This window comes from Saccopteryx leptura, chromosome 13 (assembly GCF_036850995.1).
Source record: "Saccopteryx leptura isolate mSacLep1 chromosome 13, mSacLep1_pri_phased_curated, whole genome shotgun sequence".
NCBI classification, from domain to species: domain Eukaryota; kingdom Metazoa; phylum Chordata; class Mammalia; order Chiroptera; family Emballonuridae; genus Saccopteryx; species Saccopteryx leptura.
The window spans coordinates 28,117,977-28,137,711 of record NC_089515.1 but is presented as its reverse complement, the minus strand read 5'-3'; the positions used below and the strand labels follow the sequence as shown (position 1 = coordinate 28,137,711).

The following is a 19,735-nucleotide window of genomic DNA, read 5'->3' as shown; positions in this document are numbered from 1 at the left end:
TGTGTTTCTTGAAGGCAGCATACAGTTGCATTTTCTTTTTTGATCCACTCTGCTACTCTGTGTCTTTTTATTGGTGAGTTCAATCCATTTACCCATTTACATTTAATGTAATTATTGACACTTGAGGGTTTCCTATTGCTATTTTATATATTGCTTTCTGATAGCTCTGTATCTTGTTTGGTTCTTTTCTTTTGTTTTTCTGTCATTTGTTTTTATTTGGTTGTATTTCATACTTCTTTCCTCTGTTTCTTCTTTTTTTAAGCCATGTGTTTCTGTAGTAGTTTTTTCAGGGATGGTTACCATTAGGTAATAAAAAGGATATATATCATATTTATTGTAGTACATTATCTCATGAGTGCTTCTACACTCCATCATCCTTTGCTAGTGTTAATCTTTGTCCTCTCTCCTTTTTTCTTTTTGTTGTCACAGATTATTCTTGTTTTTATTGTGATTTTTCTGGCGCTTTTACTTGTGATTTTGTTTTGTTTTGTTCTTTGTATCTAATCGGATAACCACCCCCTTTAGTATTTCCTGAATTGGGGGTTTTCTGGTGATAAATTCCCTCATCTTCTTTATTTCTGTGAATGTTTTTATTTCCCCTTCATATTTGAAGGATAGCTTTGATGCATATAGCATTCTTGGCTGGAAGTTCCTCCCTTTCAGTACTTTAAATATTGGGATTCACTCTCTTCTGGCTTATAGAGTTTCAGCTGGGAAATCTGATGATAGTCTAATGGGTCTTCCTTTATATGTTGCATTCTTTTTTTCCCTGGCTGCCTTGAGGATTTTTTCTTTATCATTGGTTTGTGATCATTTCATTACAATGTGCCTTGGAATAGGTCTGTTTAGGTTAAGGTAACTTGGTGTTCTGTTTGCTTCTTGGATTCAAGGCTCTAATTCCACAGGCTTGGGAAGTTCTCATCAATTATTTGTTTGACTATGTTCTCCATTACTTTTTCTCTCTCTTTTTATTCTGACATACCCATTATACTTATGTTGCTCTTTCTGATGGAGTCAGACAATTCCTGTAGGGCTTTCTCATTTTTTTTTAATTCATAAGTCTTTCTTCTCTTCTCTTTGTAGTATCTCCAGTTGTCTGTCTTCTTTGTCACTAATTCTCTCCTCTATCAGGCCTGTTCTATTAGCTAATCTTGTACCTCGTTTTTTAATTCATGTATTGAGTTTTTTTTATCTCTGTTTGGTTCCTTTTTATAGTTTCAATTTCCTTGGTGAAGTATTCTCTTTGTTTATTAAATTGTTTTTTGAGCTCTCTAAATTGCCTTTCCATGCTTTCTTGTATTTCCCTGAATATTTTTAGGACCTCAACTTTTAATTCTCTGTCATTTAACTCCAACGTTTCCAAGTAATTGAAATTTTTTCTAGCTATTTTTGTCTATCTGAGCTACATCTCTGTCTTTTGTATCCATGATATTTGATTTCTTTTTCCTTAATGGCATTTGAGAGTGGTATTGTTAATAACATTAATAAGAGATAATTAAAAAATAAAATAAAAATTGAAAAGATACAGTGAAAAAATGAAAATTTTATAATGATAAGTGGAACAAAAACTACAGAAAACACAGAGCAGGAACTGAGGAAAAATTACAAAAGAGATAAAAATGAAGTAAAAAACATGCAAAATACCACAAAGAAATATATGAATCCAAAATATAATAATTTGATGATAAATGATGATCAAATGAGAGAAAAAGGAAAAACAAAAAAAAAGTAAAGGTTTCTGAAATGAAACCCTCATAAAAAACAAGAATGAAAAATGTAACAACTATGGACAATGAAGTTCAAAAGGCAAAGGAAAAGATAAAAAGAAAAAAGATAACCAAAATGAAAAAGAATTATAAAAATGCAATTTTTTTCTGGTTTTAAGAGGTAGCTTCTTTCTTTTTTTGGCAGGTGGTGCTGTACTACAGGTTTTGCCCCATGGGACTCTTGGGCAGAGGTTTATGGTGTGTCACTATGGCAGTGCCATAGGCCTCAGTTCTGTTGTTAGGTGGGGCTTTTAGGGCTTGGAGGCTCTGACAATGGGAATCTCAATTCCAGGTGCCTCTCCCCATGTCTCTCCCACCTGAGCTAGCAGCCTGGGGACTTAGCTGTGAGGTTGCCCCAGCCACTGTTTGCAGAGCAAGGAGGCTCTAAGAGCAGCCAGGTCCTTCCTCCAGTATCGCTCAAAGCACAGTTCTGGGTAAAGCTGTGCCAACCAGAGCCACCAGCGAGAGCAGGCAGGGCTGAGAGTTGATTGCAGATCTAATGCCTTTCTAAGGACCTGCAGACAGGTCCTGCATGTTTCAACATGCCATGGGCTGGGAGCTGATTACAGATCTAGCCCCTTTCTAAGGGCCCCCTGGGCATGTTTAGCATGCCTCAGCGAGCCGCAGGTCTAATCTCCACAGGCTTCTCTCTCATGCACTTTTTGGTAGCCCGCAGCAAGTCATGTGTGAGCCCAGCCCCCACTACTCCAGCAATGCACACAGAGGCCTGTACCCACCTACTCAGGTGCACAGCGCTTGTGGTCTCGGTCAGAGCCGGGAATGCACTTAAAAGCTTGCATCGGCCCCATGGAGGTGCTCCGCCCCAAGGATCCTGGCCCATGCGCTCTCTGCGCTGGTGATCGTGAAGCCTGGAATGCACAAAGACACTGGCAACAACCACGCAGATGCATATCGCTGATAATCTTGGACTAAGCCCTCTAGACCGCATGTGCACACTCACGCCGGTGGTTCCAGGTGGAGCCACTCACACACCACCAGTGATCGCAGAGCTGGGAATGCACAAAGCTGCCGGCACCAGCTCACACAGGCATTCTGCACCAGTAACCTTAGGTGGAACCCGCTGCCTGGGCGTGCGCCCTGCTTCCACAATCCCAGGCAGAGCTGGTATATTCTCTCTTCTGCTTGAGCATCCACCCTTACTCAGCTCCCTCCCTCTGCCTCAGACCACCTGCTTTGCTAGGCTCTAGACAAAAGTGCCCCATTCCTCAGATCAGTGAGGAAAGCAAAATGCCCTGTTCTCCATCTTATTTCTTTTGGAGTGCATTATATATTCAGCCACCTTTTCGCCCATTCATACCTTTGTCTGGTGTGTGTATATTTCAGGTGCTTCTGAGATTTTTTCTGTGTTTAGTTGTTAAATTTGTTGACATTTCAAAGGGAGAGACCAGGTGCACCCCTCACAGCATCATTTCTTTGACATCACTCTCCAAGTTGTATGAATTTTATAATGAATAAAACTTGAGTTTGGGCCCTGGCCAGTTGGCTCAGCAGTAGAGCATATAGTCCTGGCGTGTGGAAGTCCCAGGTTCGATTCCTAGCTAGGGCACACAGGAGAAGTGCCCATCTGCTTCTCCACCCTTCTCCTTCTTCTTTCTCTCTATCTCTCTCTTCCCTTCCTGCAGCCAAGGCTCCATTGGAGCAAAGTTGGCCCTGGTGCTGAGAATGGCTCCATGGCGTCCACCTCAGGCGCTAGAATGACTCCAGCCACAACGGAGCAGTGCCCCAGATGGGGAGAGCTTCGCCCCCTGGTGGATATGCCTGGTGGATCCTGGTCAGGTGCATGCGGGAGTCTATCTGACAGCCTCCCTGCTTCTAAATTCAGAAAAATACAAAAAACAAAACAAAACAAAAAAAACACTTGAGTTCAGTAACTTTTTGTAATACTTTTTTTTTTCTTCAAATTTTGGCCCAAAAGTTAAGGTGTGTCTTATACATGAGGAAATACGGTATATGCAGTGGTGGGATTCAAATAATTTTAACGACCAGCTCTCTGCCCTAATGACCATTTTAAGTATAAAAAAAACCATTTTAAGTATACTGAAAGGTAGTTCATTATTTCACGCATTTATACTTAAATAAAAACAATAAAAGAAGTACACAAAACTAGATTATGTTATGAGAGTTTTAAAATATTAATGAAAAAATGTTAATACCTGACCAAAAAAACAGTAAAGCTGTTATTTAATATATTTCTAGTGACAGCTTGTCACCCTCTGGTTGTTTGGCAGTTTTTCTCTTTAGGTCATATGTTTATTTACTGAAGTAACCAACCAAGGGAATTTAAATGGAGTATTTTATCAAAGGTATAATGAGTTTTATGAAATGAATAAGTAAATATTACAAGCATAGTTCCATCAAATTTTTTTTACCTATGGACAGAATGAACATTACAATGGGCACTTAGAATATGCTGTTGTGCAGATGAACACTTAAAAAGAGTAAGGAATGTAAATTTGTGATTTCCATATTGGGTGGCTGCCCAGGCACCCACCTGGACAGAGAGAACCCTGATTACAAGTGACATTTTAACAACGGGTTCGCTGAACTCAACAAAAAATTAGGTATCAGTTTTTTCAAACCAGTGCAAACTGGCTGAATCCCACCATGGGACATATGTATCTTTAGGTGAGGATAAAGTAAAGGAATCCACAGTGGGAACAGAAAACTATCAGTCATAAATAAGGATGGGAAGAAAACCAGGTCGTCTTGACCAGTTCTCATACTCAGATGTGCATAAGAATTACTTGTAGAGCTTGAGGAAATGTAGATTCTGACTCAGACTGCTGGGGTGGAGGCCGAACTTCTGCAGCTGTCTCAAGCTCCCAGGTGATATCAGTTCCTGTTGTACCAAATGTCAAGAGCAGTGCTTCTCAAACCTGAGTGTGCATAAGAGTCACCTGGGATATCATTAAAACAGCTGTTGGCCCTGGCCAGTTGGCTCAGTGGTAGAGCGGCGGCCTGGCGTGCAGGAGTCCTGGGTTTGATTCCCAGCCAGGGGACATAGGAGAAGTGCCCATCTGCTTCTCCACCCCTCCCCCTCTCCTTCCTCTCTGTCTCTCTCTTCCCCTCCCGCAGCCAAGGCTCCATTGGAGCAAAGTTGGCCCGGGCGCTGAGGATGGCTCTATGGCCTCTGCCTCAGGCACTAGAATGGCTCTGGTTGCAACAGAGCAATGCCCTAGATGGGCAGAGCATCGCCCCCTGGTGGGCATGCCGGGTGGATCCTGGTTGGGCACATGCGGGAGTCTGTCTGACTACCTCCTCGTTTCCAACTTCAGAAAAAGTTTAAAAAATTAAAAAAAAAACAAAAAACTGTCTAGGCCCCACCTCACCACCCAAGATCTGGATTCTGTAGGTCAGGGTTGGATCCAAGAATCTGCATTTTGTACAAGTACTCAGGTGATGTTCAATGCTGCTTCTCCAAGGAACCTGCTTTGAGAGGTAGAGGGTTACCAAGACCAAGGTAAGAAAGAAAGACATGCAATACTATCTACCAAATGAATAAAAAATGCTGCAGGGACACCAGGGAGCATAAAAAGCCACTGTGTATTACAAGGTGAAGGTCATAAGTGAAGCAGAAACCATGAAACCATAAAATGATTTCTTCTTTCATTAATTCTCTATTTCTAGGCAATATGTTTTCCTCCAAGCTTTATATTTTATCTTGGGAACACTTAACCTTACTAAAGTGCTGTAGCTATTTTTAAAAGAGAGAGGAAGCAAATCAATTATTTGCCTTTTTTTCTTCCTAAGGCATAGGAGGTATGCTAACAGGATCCCTGGGAGCTCTTCTCTGTGGACATGCCTAAACCAGCTGGAGGCTGTATTTATTAAAGAACCTTCAGAAGATATTTCAGTTTCTTTAAATACTGAAATGCAGTTGTGATGTTTCTGCCACTCTCTAATTCTCTCTCTCTCTCTCTCTCTCTCTCTCTCTCTCTCAGTGAGAGTAGGGGAGATAGAGAGCCAGACTCCCACATGCACCCAAACCAGGATCCACCTGGCAACCCCTGTCAGGGGCTAATGCTAGATTCAACCAAGCTATCCTCAGCACCTGAGGCCAATGCTCAAAGCAGTCAAGCCACTGGCTGTGAAAGGGAAAGAGGTAGAGAAGGGGGAGTGGGAGAGGAAGGGAAGCAGATGGTTGCTTCTCCTGTGTACCCTGACTGGGGATCGAACCCAGGACATCCATATGCAGGGTCAATGCTCTACCACTGAGCCAACCGACCAGGGCCCAAGAACCACTGCTTTTAAAGCAGCATCTGAAAACCCAGTTGCCCTTCTAAGAAATCTGACTTGTAGTTTGGGTATGCATGTTGATGCCAGGTGGTGGTGAGTTAAAGCACCCTTTAGATTCTTGAGGCAACAGAAAAGACTAGTTTGACTATCAATAATGGGAAATTTTCTTGACCTCAGATGCACCAAGAGCCTAATAGATAGTGTAGTACCGCAAGCTTATTTTAGAGGTGATTGGTACAAAAACCACGAGAAACCTCTTTCCAAGCTCAGTATTTAACAGTCAACAGCCACTCTCTTCCCCATGTTAACAAGATACCTAACCACCACATCATATGAGAGAGCATTCATCAGCTCGCCACTATAACTACTCTTTGTTACAAGAGGTTCTTTTCTGTCTTTTCATGAGTACTTAGCATCTTGTGACTTAAACCAAGTTTACCAAAGGGTCCAGGATTTAACTAGTCATCTCAGTGCTTGTTTCTTTCTTCCTCATTAATAGATCATCAGACATAACCAGAATGCCCCAGAGCTTACCTATAAACCAGTAGTTTTCAAACATTAGCCTGCATCAGAACCATTTGTAAAACATATTAAACCACAGATCACTGGGTAGAACCCCCTGACATTCTGATTTACTGGGTCTGGGGTGGGGCCTGAGAATTTGCATTTCTAACTAAGTTCAGGAGAGATGATTGACAAATTGTGATGCTCTATATATAAGGTCTACCGGAAAGTTCTGTCCATTTTTGGAATAAAACAAAATACAAATTTTTCTTACCGTCAATAAACTTTATTAAATAATATAATTGCATTATTAATGATTTCTTGCCAGCATGAGGGAAATTTGTAAACCCCATTTTTGAAAAATGTTTTATCTTTTGATGCGAAAAATTGAACCAGTGTTTTTTGATATCTTCTTCATTTTTGAATTTTTTGCCCTTCAAAAAATTTTGTAAGGGCAAAAACAAGTGATAGTCGGTATTATTCCTTCACCAAACACTTTCAATAAATTTCTACATGCTTCTGTAGCATTTCTTCCTTGTTGAAATTCGTAAAAATTACAGTGGCGTAAATGAACTTTATCAGTAGCCATGGGTATAGTATCATTTCACATATAAGACTAACGTGAATCAACTTTGTTTTAGTTAATTTGCTACGTCAGTATGTATACATTAAGTGATAAAAATAGAGAGGCACACATGCGCCAAATAAACATGTGCTTATGTGTTGAAACTTGTGATAGAAACAGACAGAACTTTCCGGTAGACCTAATAAATGTTAATGATCATCACATTGTTAGCCTAGATTAATTCACAGGCACCCTCCTTTTCTAGTAAGTTGGGAGAAAACTGAAATTAATGAACTAATAGTTGTGAGAAGACACTTGAAAAATTCTGCTAGTCTGTAGAGGGACAACTCAACAGTTAAGACCACAGTTCTCATTTGAAGAAACTCATAGGACAGAAGAGGGAAATAGCCAAAATTTAAGCCACATCCTCATCAACATTTATTGCTTATTGGCCAGTTGTAAATCTTCTTGCATAAATTATCTGTTTACGTCCTTTACTCATTTTTTAATTGAGTTGTGTTTTTGTGAGTTGTAAATTTTCTCTATGTATTCTGGTTACAGGTACCCTATCAGATATATGATTTGCAAATATTTTCTTCCATTCTGTAAGTTGTTTTCACTTCCTTTTGATGGTGGCCCTTTTCAATTTTGATCAAGTCCTGTTTGTATATATTTTTTTTCCTTGGGATTGCTTGTGCTTTTGGTGTCTTATCTAAAAAACCATTTCCTACTCCAAGGTCACAAAGACTAATTCCTGTTTTCCTCTGAGAGTTTTATAGTTTCCACTCTTACATTTAAGCATTTGGTCCATTTTGAATTAATATTTGTGTATATTGTGAGATAAGCATCTAACTTTGTTCTTTTGCGTGTAGATATCCAGTTATCACCCATTATTTATGGAATTCTTACTCCATGCCAGGTGCTGTTCTAGATTCTGGGGGGAAAGATAAGTAGAACATAGCTGTTGCCTCTCAGAGAGCTCGCCGTCTTAGTGGGAGGGTCACATATGAATGGAGAACGACAGCGCGGTGAAATAATGTGTGGATGATGCTTAGCACTGTGCCTGGCCCCTAGAGTATGATAGTAAATGGTAGTTGCTACAGTAATAATACCTATTATTGCCCTGGCCAGTTGGCTCAGTGGTAGAGCGCCAGCCTGGCATGCAGGGGTACCAGGTTCGATTCCCAGCCAGGGCACACAGGAGAAGTGCCCGTCTGCTTCTCCACCCCTCCCCCTCTCCTTCCTCTCTGTCTCTCTCCTCCCCTCCCGCAGCGAGGCTCCATTGGAGCAAAGATGGCCCGGGCGCTGGGGATGGCTCCTTGGCCTCTGCCCCAGGCGCTAGAATGGCTCTGGTCGCGACAGAGCGAAGCCCCGGAGGGGCAGAGCATCACCCCCTGGTGGGCAGAGCGTCGCCCCCTCGTGGGCGTGCCGGGTGGATCCCCGTCTGGCGCATGCGGGAGTCTGTCTGACTGTCTCTCCCCGTTTCCAGCTTTGGAAAAATACAAAAAAAAACACAAAAAAACCTATTATTGTATTTATTATAAATACCAGTAAAGAGGCATGATAAAGTGGGGGGAAGTGATTAACTTTCCCCAGAAGTGTCTCAAGATCGGCTTTACTTGGAGCCATCCCCGTCACTTCTGGGCTCAGGAGGAGGGGGGTTCAAGGAGGTAGGTCTCTCAGAGGCCAAGGTTTTTGAGAGAGGAGCGACCTCGGGTATGTGTGTCAGGGGAACATCTGGTTTTCTTGTCCTTGTGAGTGTCAGCTCAGAACAGGGTTATGTGATTGCTGATTCCTGCTACTCTCTGTACCCAAGAAAGCATGAATTCTTCATTTGTTTGTAGGGCTCTACAGGCACTTGAGGGAATCATATTGATGGTGGATTACAAAATGTTTCTAAATAGATTACAGTGTCTTGATATTATATAATTAGGATTTAAAATCTCTATTCCCTGATGGTCACATTAGTGTGTCCTCATATTGACCTTATGAAGTATAGAACAATGGTAGATTTTTCACATGAAAGTTATGGTATTTTGTGTGAAACATCATAAAATGTTCATTTATTTAATCCCATCATATAAACCAATCTCTTAATGGCAGGAAGTATGGTTGTATGATGTATATATTTTCTGGGCTCCACATTACAAAAATTATTGAATTATAGAAAATAATTTTTACAAATCACTTTTTCAAGTTTTCTCTTGCAGTAGCCATTTGTTTTGTCATTGCTAGCACATGTTAGCAGAAAAGTACAAACAGGCGCCATCAGTGTAAGACCACGCTGACCTGGGGGGAAAAATGTATAAATTGAGCACATTCTAATAATCAATATACTGTAATTTAAGCTAAGCTGCAAAACCCTTCAATCCATTTGGATAGGATGCAGTTGTTTCAAAGATAACTAATTTTAGAACCACACTTTTTATTTTTTTTAAATTGTATTTTTTTCAAAAAGTAAAAGTTTTAGTGTCTGATATTCATATCATCTATCCACTATGGATTTTTATCCATTCTTAGTTCAATTCATCAGGCATTTGCTGACTGCCTGTTGTGTGGAAGGTACCGTACTTAATTAAGTCTATGTCCTGAAGGAGCTTTTGACCTGAGGAAGAAGCAGGGTCCAGTAGAGGACACACACATTGCTAGTTATAAGACACAGTAAATTGTGTGATAAATACTCTAATGGAGTTATCAAGGTCTTAGAGACACAGGCAAGGAGAGGTTGGTTCGCATTCAGACTGGGGAAGATCCAGGAGAGCCTTCTTGAGGAGCTGTCACGGGAGCTGAACTCAGAGGGCCATGGGAGATGGAATGGCAGTAGGAAACAGTGTGAGCTAAGACATGGAAAGTAGACGTGAAGGCAGAGTGGCATGATCAAATCAGTCTGGGAGTAAGTCAAAGGATAGGTTGAAGGTGGAGAAGAAACTACAGACCATTATTGAGTGATAAAAATGCCATCTTTTCAATTAAAAAGTCTCAATAGGTAGCTTCTTATGATTAGCAGTATTTGACACAGAAGTTCATGGTTTAAGTTGTAATTGTTAATGATGCTTCCAGCATACTGACTATTCCTCTTATTTGATAACATTGACCAAGGAAAAGCTTATAAAAAGTAACACTGATAAAGCATGAACTTCCCTTTTTTTTTTTGCAAGAATGACATTCTAGTCAGTACCCTAGATTTTCTCCATAAATGTCTGTTAGACAAGGAAAAGAACCACCCAGATTTTCATTTTAGAAATAGGACCGGAAAATGTGTTTATCAGCAGATGAAAACAAACCAACGTGAAGCAAGACTGTTATGTAAGACTCGGTCCCTGGGTTAGGACTGAACTCAGTTACCTAGGTTTGCAGTCCAACTCTGCCATTTATGACTGGCTCTGTAACTTTTGGCATTTGCTTTAACCATTCTGTGCCTCAGTTCTTTCATCTGTAAAATGGGAATAGTAATAGCACTCATCTCAGGGGTTGTTATGAGGATTAAATGAATCAGTACATGTAAAGTGTTCTGAATAGTGCCTGGCATGTAGTTAGAGCCCAGAAGATGTTAATTATTATTATTCAATTTGGGGCCAATAAAAATGAACTGCCTATGACACATTACAGCTTACAAAGGGCTTTCACATATCCACTAGGTCATTTGGGTTCCACCAACACCTTATGGGTACCATTTTATTATGCTTGTACACAAACCTCATATTTTAAGGAGGTCCTGGGATAGGTTCGGTCCTGAGATTAGTCAGAAAGCATGTTTGTTTAATTTTTTCATAAGGAAAGTTCTTTGAAACTGACCCAGATGGTTAATGCGACTTCGTTTGTTTTCTAGGAAAATCTCACCTGGCCATTGTCCAGCGGGTGAATAATGAGGGAGAAGGAGACCCCTTCTATGAGGTGATGGGCATTGTCACACTGGAGGACATCATAGAGGAGATCATCAAGTCAGAAATCCTGGATGAAACTGACCTCTACAGTAAGTGCGTGGCCTTGGCTTTTGTCCAAGGTCATCTTATTTTCCTCTGTGACTCTCAGAGCTGGCTCAGTTTGCTATACAGTGTGAAAGAGTGTCGTGACAAGGCTATGCATTGCATGTGTCAAACTCTAATGCCAGGTGCTGGCATGCCCTGGCTTGAATTACCCCCGAGTCTCTGAGAACATGCTAGCTAAATGTTTACCAGGAGGGAACCTTCAGGAACCAAGACTGTGAAAGGAGACCTGGCTATGGATGAGAAAGGAACTAAAGGAAACAAAGTCTACCTTAGATGGACACTCTGCCCTTGTTTCTGTCCCCTGGGTTGTTCCTGTTGTGTCTCTGTCCATCTAGACACAGACCCCAGCACGCCCTGGGGCTCCACTCAACATCACACACGAAAACATCATGTGCAATGGGGACTCTCCTGAGATTGCGCCCCAACCTAAGCCCAATCTGAGCTGTCCCTTCTCCCACACTGCTCTTCCTCCCTGTGCTCTCTCGGCCCACCAGCTGGTTTCCCTTCTCCCTTCCCTCCTGCTGGCTCCTGTCCCTGCTTCTGTCCTTGCTCTCTTCTTTCTGGTCTCCTCACCCTCCTACCGACTCCCCCTCAGGAACAATATGGACCTCTCCATACAGATAATGACTGCTTTTGCTTACTCAGCTTTATCAAAGCTTTGCTTGCTAATGTTACAAAGACAGCACTTTGTCTCTAGGACAGGCATGTTATCTAAATCCAGGGGAGTCCCTAGGCCAGCTGTTTCCTCTGCATTTCACCTCATGGGACAGCAATCCCTTCTCCTCCCCACCGGTAGCCCATTCCAGACCCCTGTCCTTAGTTTTCTAGCAGCCGCCATTCAAAACTAGCTCCCAGTAGAAAAAGCTTTGATGCTGTAGGGCAGTGACAGTGCAGAAAGGGTACCTTCCCTTCAGTCTAACGAGAGATCCAACCTGAAATGTGGGCCAGGCCTTAACAAACCATACCCAGTCTGTCAGAGTATCTGGTATTGCTGTGATGTCCCGGCCAGGCCCATCTTCTTCATGTAGGGACTGACCTGTCCCTCCCCCATTCCCTTCTCCCTTCTCCACCTCTGCCCACCACTCTTGGTTTAGAATTCCCAAGTGTCTCCAGAGATATGTTGGTTAAGACATTCTCGCTAATATATTCGTGGCTGATAGTAGGGACAGTAGTCTAAATGAGTAAGCTCTTCCTAAGGCATTTGTTTTAGCAGTTTTAATGTTCCATACTCACTATTAAAATAAAAAGAAAGAAGAAGGAGGTCAGAGAGATGGTTCTCCCTGATGAAATGCTTAGTGGCATTCCGATGGAGGAGGGAGAGGGATATTTTGACAAACATATCATACAAGTCAGAAGGTCGCTCACTAGTGAGAGTAAAATGACTGGCCTCATCCAAATACTTGCTACTCTCTGGCTGAGCAGTCGATTCTCTTCCTAAAAGGGAGAGTTCGAGTTTTCCCACCCTTGTAAATAGGCTCCTGGCCTGTTTTTTAAAGAGCTCTGAGAAGTCCAAGGAGCCAGGAGTGTGGGTTGCTTCTCACTTGACCCTGACCCACAGGAAAGCTGGGTCTGGATCTCGCCACTGTTGCAGCCTGAGAAAAAGGAGTGTTAAAGCGGGGCCCGGCATCCACGCAAGCCCAGAGAGCCGTGGGGTGGAGGGTACCTCCCTCCTTCCAGGAGACCCAGACGGTGTGGTTGAGATGAGCAACAAAAGGAGGTGGACTCTGGGCCCTGTTCCTTCTCCCTGGGGTTCGTTCCCTCCCATTTCCATGGAGTCTGCTCAGCTGCCCTGAGAGTTCCTTGCTGCCTTGTTTTTCTCTAGGCTAAGTTTGGGGGAAACCCTAACCTCTTTCCCTGCTCCCCACAGCACAAGTCAGATAGGCTGGAAGTTTCCAAAGTTCACTCAAAACTGAGAGAAAGCAAAACAGAAAAGACCAAAGAAAACATTTCCTTTATTCTCCCCCTGCCCATATATTTTTAAAACAATCTTTAAAAAAAAAAGGGAAGAGCCTGACCAGGCAGTGGCGCAGTGGATAGAGTGTAGGACTGGGAGGCGGAAGACCCAGGTTCGAGACCCCGAGGTCGCCAGTTTGAATGCGGGCTCATCTGGTTTGAGCAAAAGCTCACCAGCTTGAGCCCAAGGTCGCTGGCTCGAGCAAGGGGTTACTCGGTTTGCTATAGCCCCACGGTCAAGGCACATATGAGAAAGCAATCAATGAACAACTAAGGTGTTGCAACGTGCAACAAAAAACTAATGATTGATGCTTCTCATCTCTCTCCATTCCTGTCTGTCTATCCCTGTCTATCCCTCCTCTGACCCTCTCTCTGTCTCTGTAAAAAATAAAAAATAAAAAATAAATAAAAATTTTAAAAAAGGGAAGAAAAAAATATAAATTGGGCAACAAAAAACAACATGGTACTGAATTTTTATTTGAAAATACCCACTTTTATTTCCATTGATTCCAGCTTAGTCGCTCACTTTTCACCTGGATGGCTGTAACCTTTTTTTTTTAATTGAATTTATTGGGATGCCATTGGTTTACAACAGGGGTCCCCAAACTTTTTACACAGGGGCCAGTTCACTGTTCCTCAGACCGTTGGAGGGCCAGACTATAAAAAAAACTATGAACAAATTCCTATGCACACTGCACATATCTTATTTTAAAGTAAAAAAACAAAATGGGAACAAATACAATATTTAAAATAAAGAACAAGTAAATTTAAATCAACAAACTGACCAGTATTTCAATGGGAACTATGCTCCTCTCACTGACCACCAATGAAAGAGGTGCCCCTTCCAGAAGTGCAGCGGGGGCCGGAAAAATGGCCTCAGGGGGCCGCATGTGGCCCGCGGGCCGTAGTTTGGGGACCCCTGGTTTACAAAAACCATACAGGTTTCAAGTGTACAGCTCAACAAACCATTTTCCCACCTCATTATCGCGCTCCCTCTGCCCCTAGCAGACGTCTCTTCTGTCCCCACTCCCCCCTCGTCTGCCCAGCTCCAGCTAGCCCCCAACTCTCTGTCCCTTGGCCATCACCACACCACGCTGTTGACTGTGTCTATGTGCTATGTTTATGTTTTTTGGTTAATCCCTTCACCTTCTTTCATCCAGTCCCCCTCCCCCTGTTCTAGGGAAATAAAGATCACTTAATACAAGTAAAATAAATAAGTAAACACATACATACATAAATCGGAAAGAGCAAATTTTCTCAAACAATAATCACAGGCTGTCTGGAGTTCTTCCAGGTCCTGCAGGGGGCCCCTGTCCAGAGAACCTGACTTTCGAGGTTGTAACGCTGTTCCCATTTTCTTTCCTTACTTCTCTCGTTTATTTCACCTAATTCTCTCCCCTTCAAGGGGCCAAGGTTGAAACGGGAGAATTATAAGTGGGGAAAGGAGATGACTACCCAACCCCCTCGGGTGGTATCTCTTGAGCTCTGCTCAGCTCATGGTTAAAATCAGCAGGAAGAGACCAAGTGAGCTCAGCTCTGGGGACAGAAAAGGGACAGAAACGGAAACCCCCTGGGACCTTCAAACCCCTTGATGCTGAAAATGCAAGTCCCTGATGTTTGAATGCCTTTTTGTAAATACTTTGCAGACAGTTTCTGGTTGCAGTCTCATAATAACTGCATGAGATGAGTGGAAGATTTATTAATTATTAACCTTATTGTATAGATTACAACAAACACACACTCTGACATTGAGAAAGGCTGCACAGCTCGTAAGTAGGGGAGCCAGCTCTAGAACTTGGTAGTCCCGGGTCAGCCTTTCCCCTTTTCCATCGTGCACCACCTTCTGTAACCCTGAGACGACTAGAGCACCTCCCATTTTCTGTTGCTTATCAACATCCTTCCACTCCCTGGCAGAGGTATTGTCATGGCACAGTTGATACTTTGCAGAAATTCAGGTGGTCTTAGAGGATCTGTCTCTCCCGTGTAATACTGGGACAGCGTTCAAAAACCAACAGTGATTCTGAGATAGCTGCCATCTGTCCCCTGTGATCCGCAGCTGACAATCGGAAAAAGCAGAGGGTCCCACACCGGGAGAGGAAGCGGCATGATTTCTCTTTGTTCAAGCTTTCCGACTCGGAGATGAGGGTGAAGATCTCTCCACAGCTTCTGCTGGCCACGCACCGCTTTCTGGCCACAGGTATGACTCTACCTACCCCTCTCTCCACCTCAGACAGGTAAAGCAGAATCTAGAGCAGGGGTCCCCAAACTTTTTACACAGGGGGGGCCAGTTCACTGTCTCTCAGACCGTTGGAGGGCCGGACTATAAAAAAAACTATGAACAAATCCCTATGCACACTGCACATATCTTATTTTAAAGTAAAAAAACAAAATAGGAGCAAATACAATATTTAAAATAAAAAACAAGTAAATTTAAATCAACAAGCTGACCAGTATTTCAATGGGAACTATGCTCCTCTCACTGACCACCAATGAAAGAGGTGCCCCTTCCAGAAGTGCGGTGGGGGCCAGATAAATGGCCTCAGGGGGCCGCATGCGGCCCGCGGGCCGTAGTTTGGGGACCCCTGATCTAGAGGGTGATAGCCAGGCAACAATCATTTTTCATACCTTGTGACCTAATTCCAATGTGAGACTGAGAACCACTGTTCCAAGAGAGGAGATTGCCTTAGATAGGATGACAGTTTGCCACATTCTGTCAGTTCCAGCCCCAGGCCTGATCTTCTAGGGAGGGAATGAATACAACTTACCTCTGCATGGCTCTCCTCTACTCAAGAACAAAGCTAAACAAACCATTGCTTGGAACTCTGAGATCACCGGTTCAAAACTCCGGGCTTGCCTGGTCAAGGCACATATGGGAGTTGATGCTTCCTGCTCCTCCCTCACTTCTCTGTCTCTCTCTCTCCTCTCTATAAAAATGAATAAATAAAATCTAAGGCCCTGGTCGGTTGGCTCAGCGGTAGAGCGTCGGCCTGGTGTGCGGGGGACCCGGGTTCGATTCCCGGCCAGGGCACATAGGAGAAGCGCCCATTTGCTTCTCCACCCCCCCTCCTTCCTCTCTGTCTCTCTCTTCCCCTCCTGCAGCCAAGGCTCCATTGGAGCAAAGATGGCCCGGGCGCTGGGGATGTCTCCTTGGCCTCAGACCCAGGCGCTAGAGTGGCTCTGGTCGCGGCAGAGCGACACCCGGAGGGGCAGAGCATCGCCCCCTGGTGGGCAGAGTGTCGCCTCTGGTGGGCTTGCCGGGTGGATCCCGGTCGGGCGCATGCGGGAGTCTCTCTTACTGTCTCTCCCCGTTTCCAGCTTCAGGAAAAAATAAATAAATAAATAAATAAAATAAAATAAAATCTAAAATTAAAAAAAAGAAAAAAGAAACCACTGCTATGCTTTTCCCTCCCTGCACTCACTTCCTGGTGGAAGGCTGAGGCCGACCTCCATCCTGCTGGAGGTGGAGTGCCCAGAGGGGCAGGAAAGGCACCGTCCTTCCCAGCAGGAAGGCTCTGGGGTCCAGTACCATCAAGAGGCCAGATACACCTGAGAAATGCAAGTTCTTAAAATACAGAAGTGGATTGCTAATCTTGGGATCTTTAGAATGAAAAAAGAAGGGAGAGGATTCAGAGATAAACTTGTAAAGAAGGTAAAATTTATCTTTGAAACTTCTGACCTTCTGACCCATGCCTCATTAATGTGCTGAGCTAGAATGACCCTTTACAAAGTTCAGTATTTAGTTAATCTAGCATATGATTATTGAGTATGTAAATAGTACTATTGCTATTCCAGGTGTTAATAAATAGAAAAGTTTATGTTGCGGTTCTTTAGAGTTTTTAACGTGTTTCCTAGTTCTGAATACAGATTTCTTTTATCTGCTGTTGGTTTCCTTGAGCAAAGAAGCTGTATCTTTTAATATAATAATATTATAATATGATATGGTATAACATAGTACCTGTTAATATATAAATTTGATGGAAGGATGCTTCAAATTATTGAGAACATATCACTTAAGAAACTACCATTTCTATTAACTTGGAATTTTATTCAATAGCTATATATCATATAATAAGTCAAATTACATTCTCTCTATTTCAGTTGAGTATAGCAGTAAAGGCTTGTTGTTCACATGGCTTACTTATCCATGCTCAGCTCTGTTTTTAACTCTTTTTTAAAACACTTTATTGAGGTATGATTGACATTCAAAAGTGGTACGTATTTAATGTATACAATTTGATGAGTTTGAAGAAAAGTATATACCTGTTAAACCATTACCACGATCAATGCCAAAAATATATCCTTCACCTCTGAAAGTTTCCTCCAGCCTTCTTTATTTATTATTATTTTTGTGAGTTAACATTAAGATCTGCCCTCTGAGCAAGTTGTAAGTACGCAGTACACCCTGGCCGGTTGGCTCAGCGGTAGAGCGTCGGCCTGGCGTGCGGGGGACCCGGGTTCGATTCCCAGCCAGGGCACATAGGAGAAGCGCCCATCTGCTTCTCCACCCCCCCCCCTTCCTCTCTGTCTCTCTCTTCCCCTCCCGCAGCCAAGGCTCCATTGGAGCAAAGATGGCCTGGGCGCTGGGGATGGCTCCTTGGCCTCTACCCCAGGCGCTAGAGTGGCTCTGGTCACAACAGAGCGACACCCCAGAGGGGCAGAGCATCGCCCCCTGGTGGGCGTGCCAGGTGGATTCCGGTCGGGCGCATGTGGGAGTCTGTCTGACTGTCTCTCCCTGTTTCCAGCTTCAGAAAAATCCAAAAAAAAAAAAAAAAGTACGCAATACAGTATTGCTAACTGTAGGCATGCTCTGCAGTAGCTCTCCGGGATTTGTCCTTCTGGCACAACTGAAGTTTTGTATTCTTTGACTAATCCCGCCCCTTGTCCCCCCTCCCACCAGCCCTGGCAACCACCCTTTTACCCTCTGCTCCTGCAAGTTGGACTATTTTAGATTCATTATATAAGTGATATCATGCAATGTTCGTCCCTTTGTGTCTGGTTTATTTCACTTAGCATAATGCCCTCCAGATTCACCCATGTCACAAACGGCAAAATCGACTTATTTTTTAAGTCCATATGCAACTTTAAATAAAATCCAGGAGGAAATTAATAATAAAGCTGACATTTCCAAAATAGTGACCTAGTTCCCCTGAGGTGCCAGGGCAGGGACACGCATCCCCAGGGACGATGGGGAAGACCAGAGATGCATACTTGGGTATCAGACCCCCTCACCCGAGAGAGTCGCTGAAGCCCTTCGGGTGCCTGGAGCTCTAGACACATGCCATGGTTGTGCCCACCTTGACTCCTTCCAGCTGCCAATTCCTCCTGCCTCCCACTCTCCCCTAGAAGTGGAGCCCTTTAAGTCTCTGTACCTTTCGGAGAAGATCCTGCTCCGGCTCCTGAAACATCCCAACGTGATCCAGGAGCTGAAGTTTGATGAGAAGAACAAGAAAGCCCCAGAGCACTACCTCTACCAGCGCAACCGCCCTGTGGACTATTTTGTGCTGCTTCTGCAGGTGAGTAAGTGAGAGACCCTCTAAGGGCAAGTCAAGGGCATCCCTAGCCTGGAGAGGGACGGCCGTGCCTCCCCAGTGACAGGTTCCAAGGTTCCTCTGGCTGCCTTGAAAGCAAGTTGGGCTAGAGGTTTGTTAGGGACCCACAGACGGGGCCAAGTATGACTGGTTGGTGTCCTGGGAGTGGTGGAATTTTGATGGCTTTTAGTCTGACCACTCAGGGATGTTCGTTATGGAGTGTGGCAGGTACCTCTCCAGCAGAGGGGTTCTCTGAACTTCGAAAACTGCTGTCCTGTGGAATCTTTAACACTTCCTAGTCTCTGCTTAGACATGCCCAGAAGTGGAACTGTCCTGTGTCTTCTCGCAATCCTCAGACACTTCTTATTTAAAGCTTTTTCCTGTGTCGATCTGGAATCTTACTATCTCTGACATCCACCCGCTGATCCTTGCTCTGCTCCCTGGAGGTGCACAGAACATACATCCACTCTCTGTGTGAAACCTCTCAGCTGCTGCAGACCCGTGACTCTTGTCCTCCTTAAGAGGACCAGGAAGGAAACTAATGACTGAGTAAGAGGCGCGGCATCGTCCCGGTACGCACATAAGTATGATCGCCTCAGTCCTGCCTGCCTGCCTGCCTGGATAGGCCTGTAAGAACGTGTCGGGGCCCTGGCCGGTTGGCTCAGTGGTGGAGCGTCAGCCTGGTGTGCAGGGGACCCGGGTTCAATTCCCGGCCAGGGCACATAGGAGAAGCGCCCATTTGCTTCTCCACCCCCACCCCCTCTCCTTCCTCTCTGTCTCTCTCTTCCCCTCCCGCAGCCAAGGCTCCATTGGAGCAAAGATGGCCTGGGCGCTGGGGATGGCTCCTTGGCCTCTGCCCCAGGCACTAGAGTGGCTCTGGTCGCGGCAGAGCGACGCCCCAGAGGGGCAGAGCATCGCCCCCTGGTGGGCAGAGCGTCGCCCCTGGTGGGCGTACCAGGTGGATCCCGGGCGCTTGCGGGAGTCTGTCTGACTGTCTCTCCCCGTTTCCAGCTTCAGAAAAATAAAAAATAAAAAATAAAAAAAAAAGAACGTGTCGGGCATGGTTCCGGCACTGGACACTGCCGACACCCTGGCCTGGCTCCACTGGCTCTGTCACCATTCCGTCTCTTCCCAACAGAATCTAATAAACTCTAAACACAGTGATTTAAAATC

At 44.1% G+C, this 19,735-nt stretch overlaps 1 protein-coding gene across 2 annotated transcripts in view; it reads left to right on the top strand.

Moving 5' to 3' along the window:
- CNNM1 (cyclin and CBS domain divalent metal cation transport mediator 1) overlaps positions 1–19,735 on the top strand; it is a 72,357-nt gene that overhangs the window by 28,944 nt on the left and 23,678 nt on the right. For both annotated transcript variants that reach the window (XM_066355540.1, XM_066355539.1), the window contains exons 2-4: positions 10,922–11,065; positions 15,091–15,231; positions 18,378–18,547. In XM_066355540.1, coding sequence (XP_066211637.1) covers positions 10,922–11,065; positions 15,091–15,231; positions 18,378–18,547 — 455 coding nt within the window. The remainder of the gene's footprint in view (positions 1–10,921; positions 11,066–15,090; positions 15,232–18,377; positions 18,548–19,735) is intronic.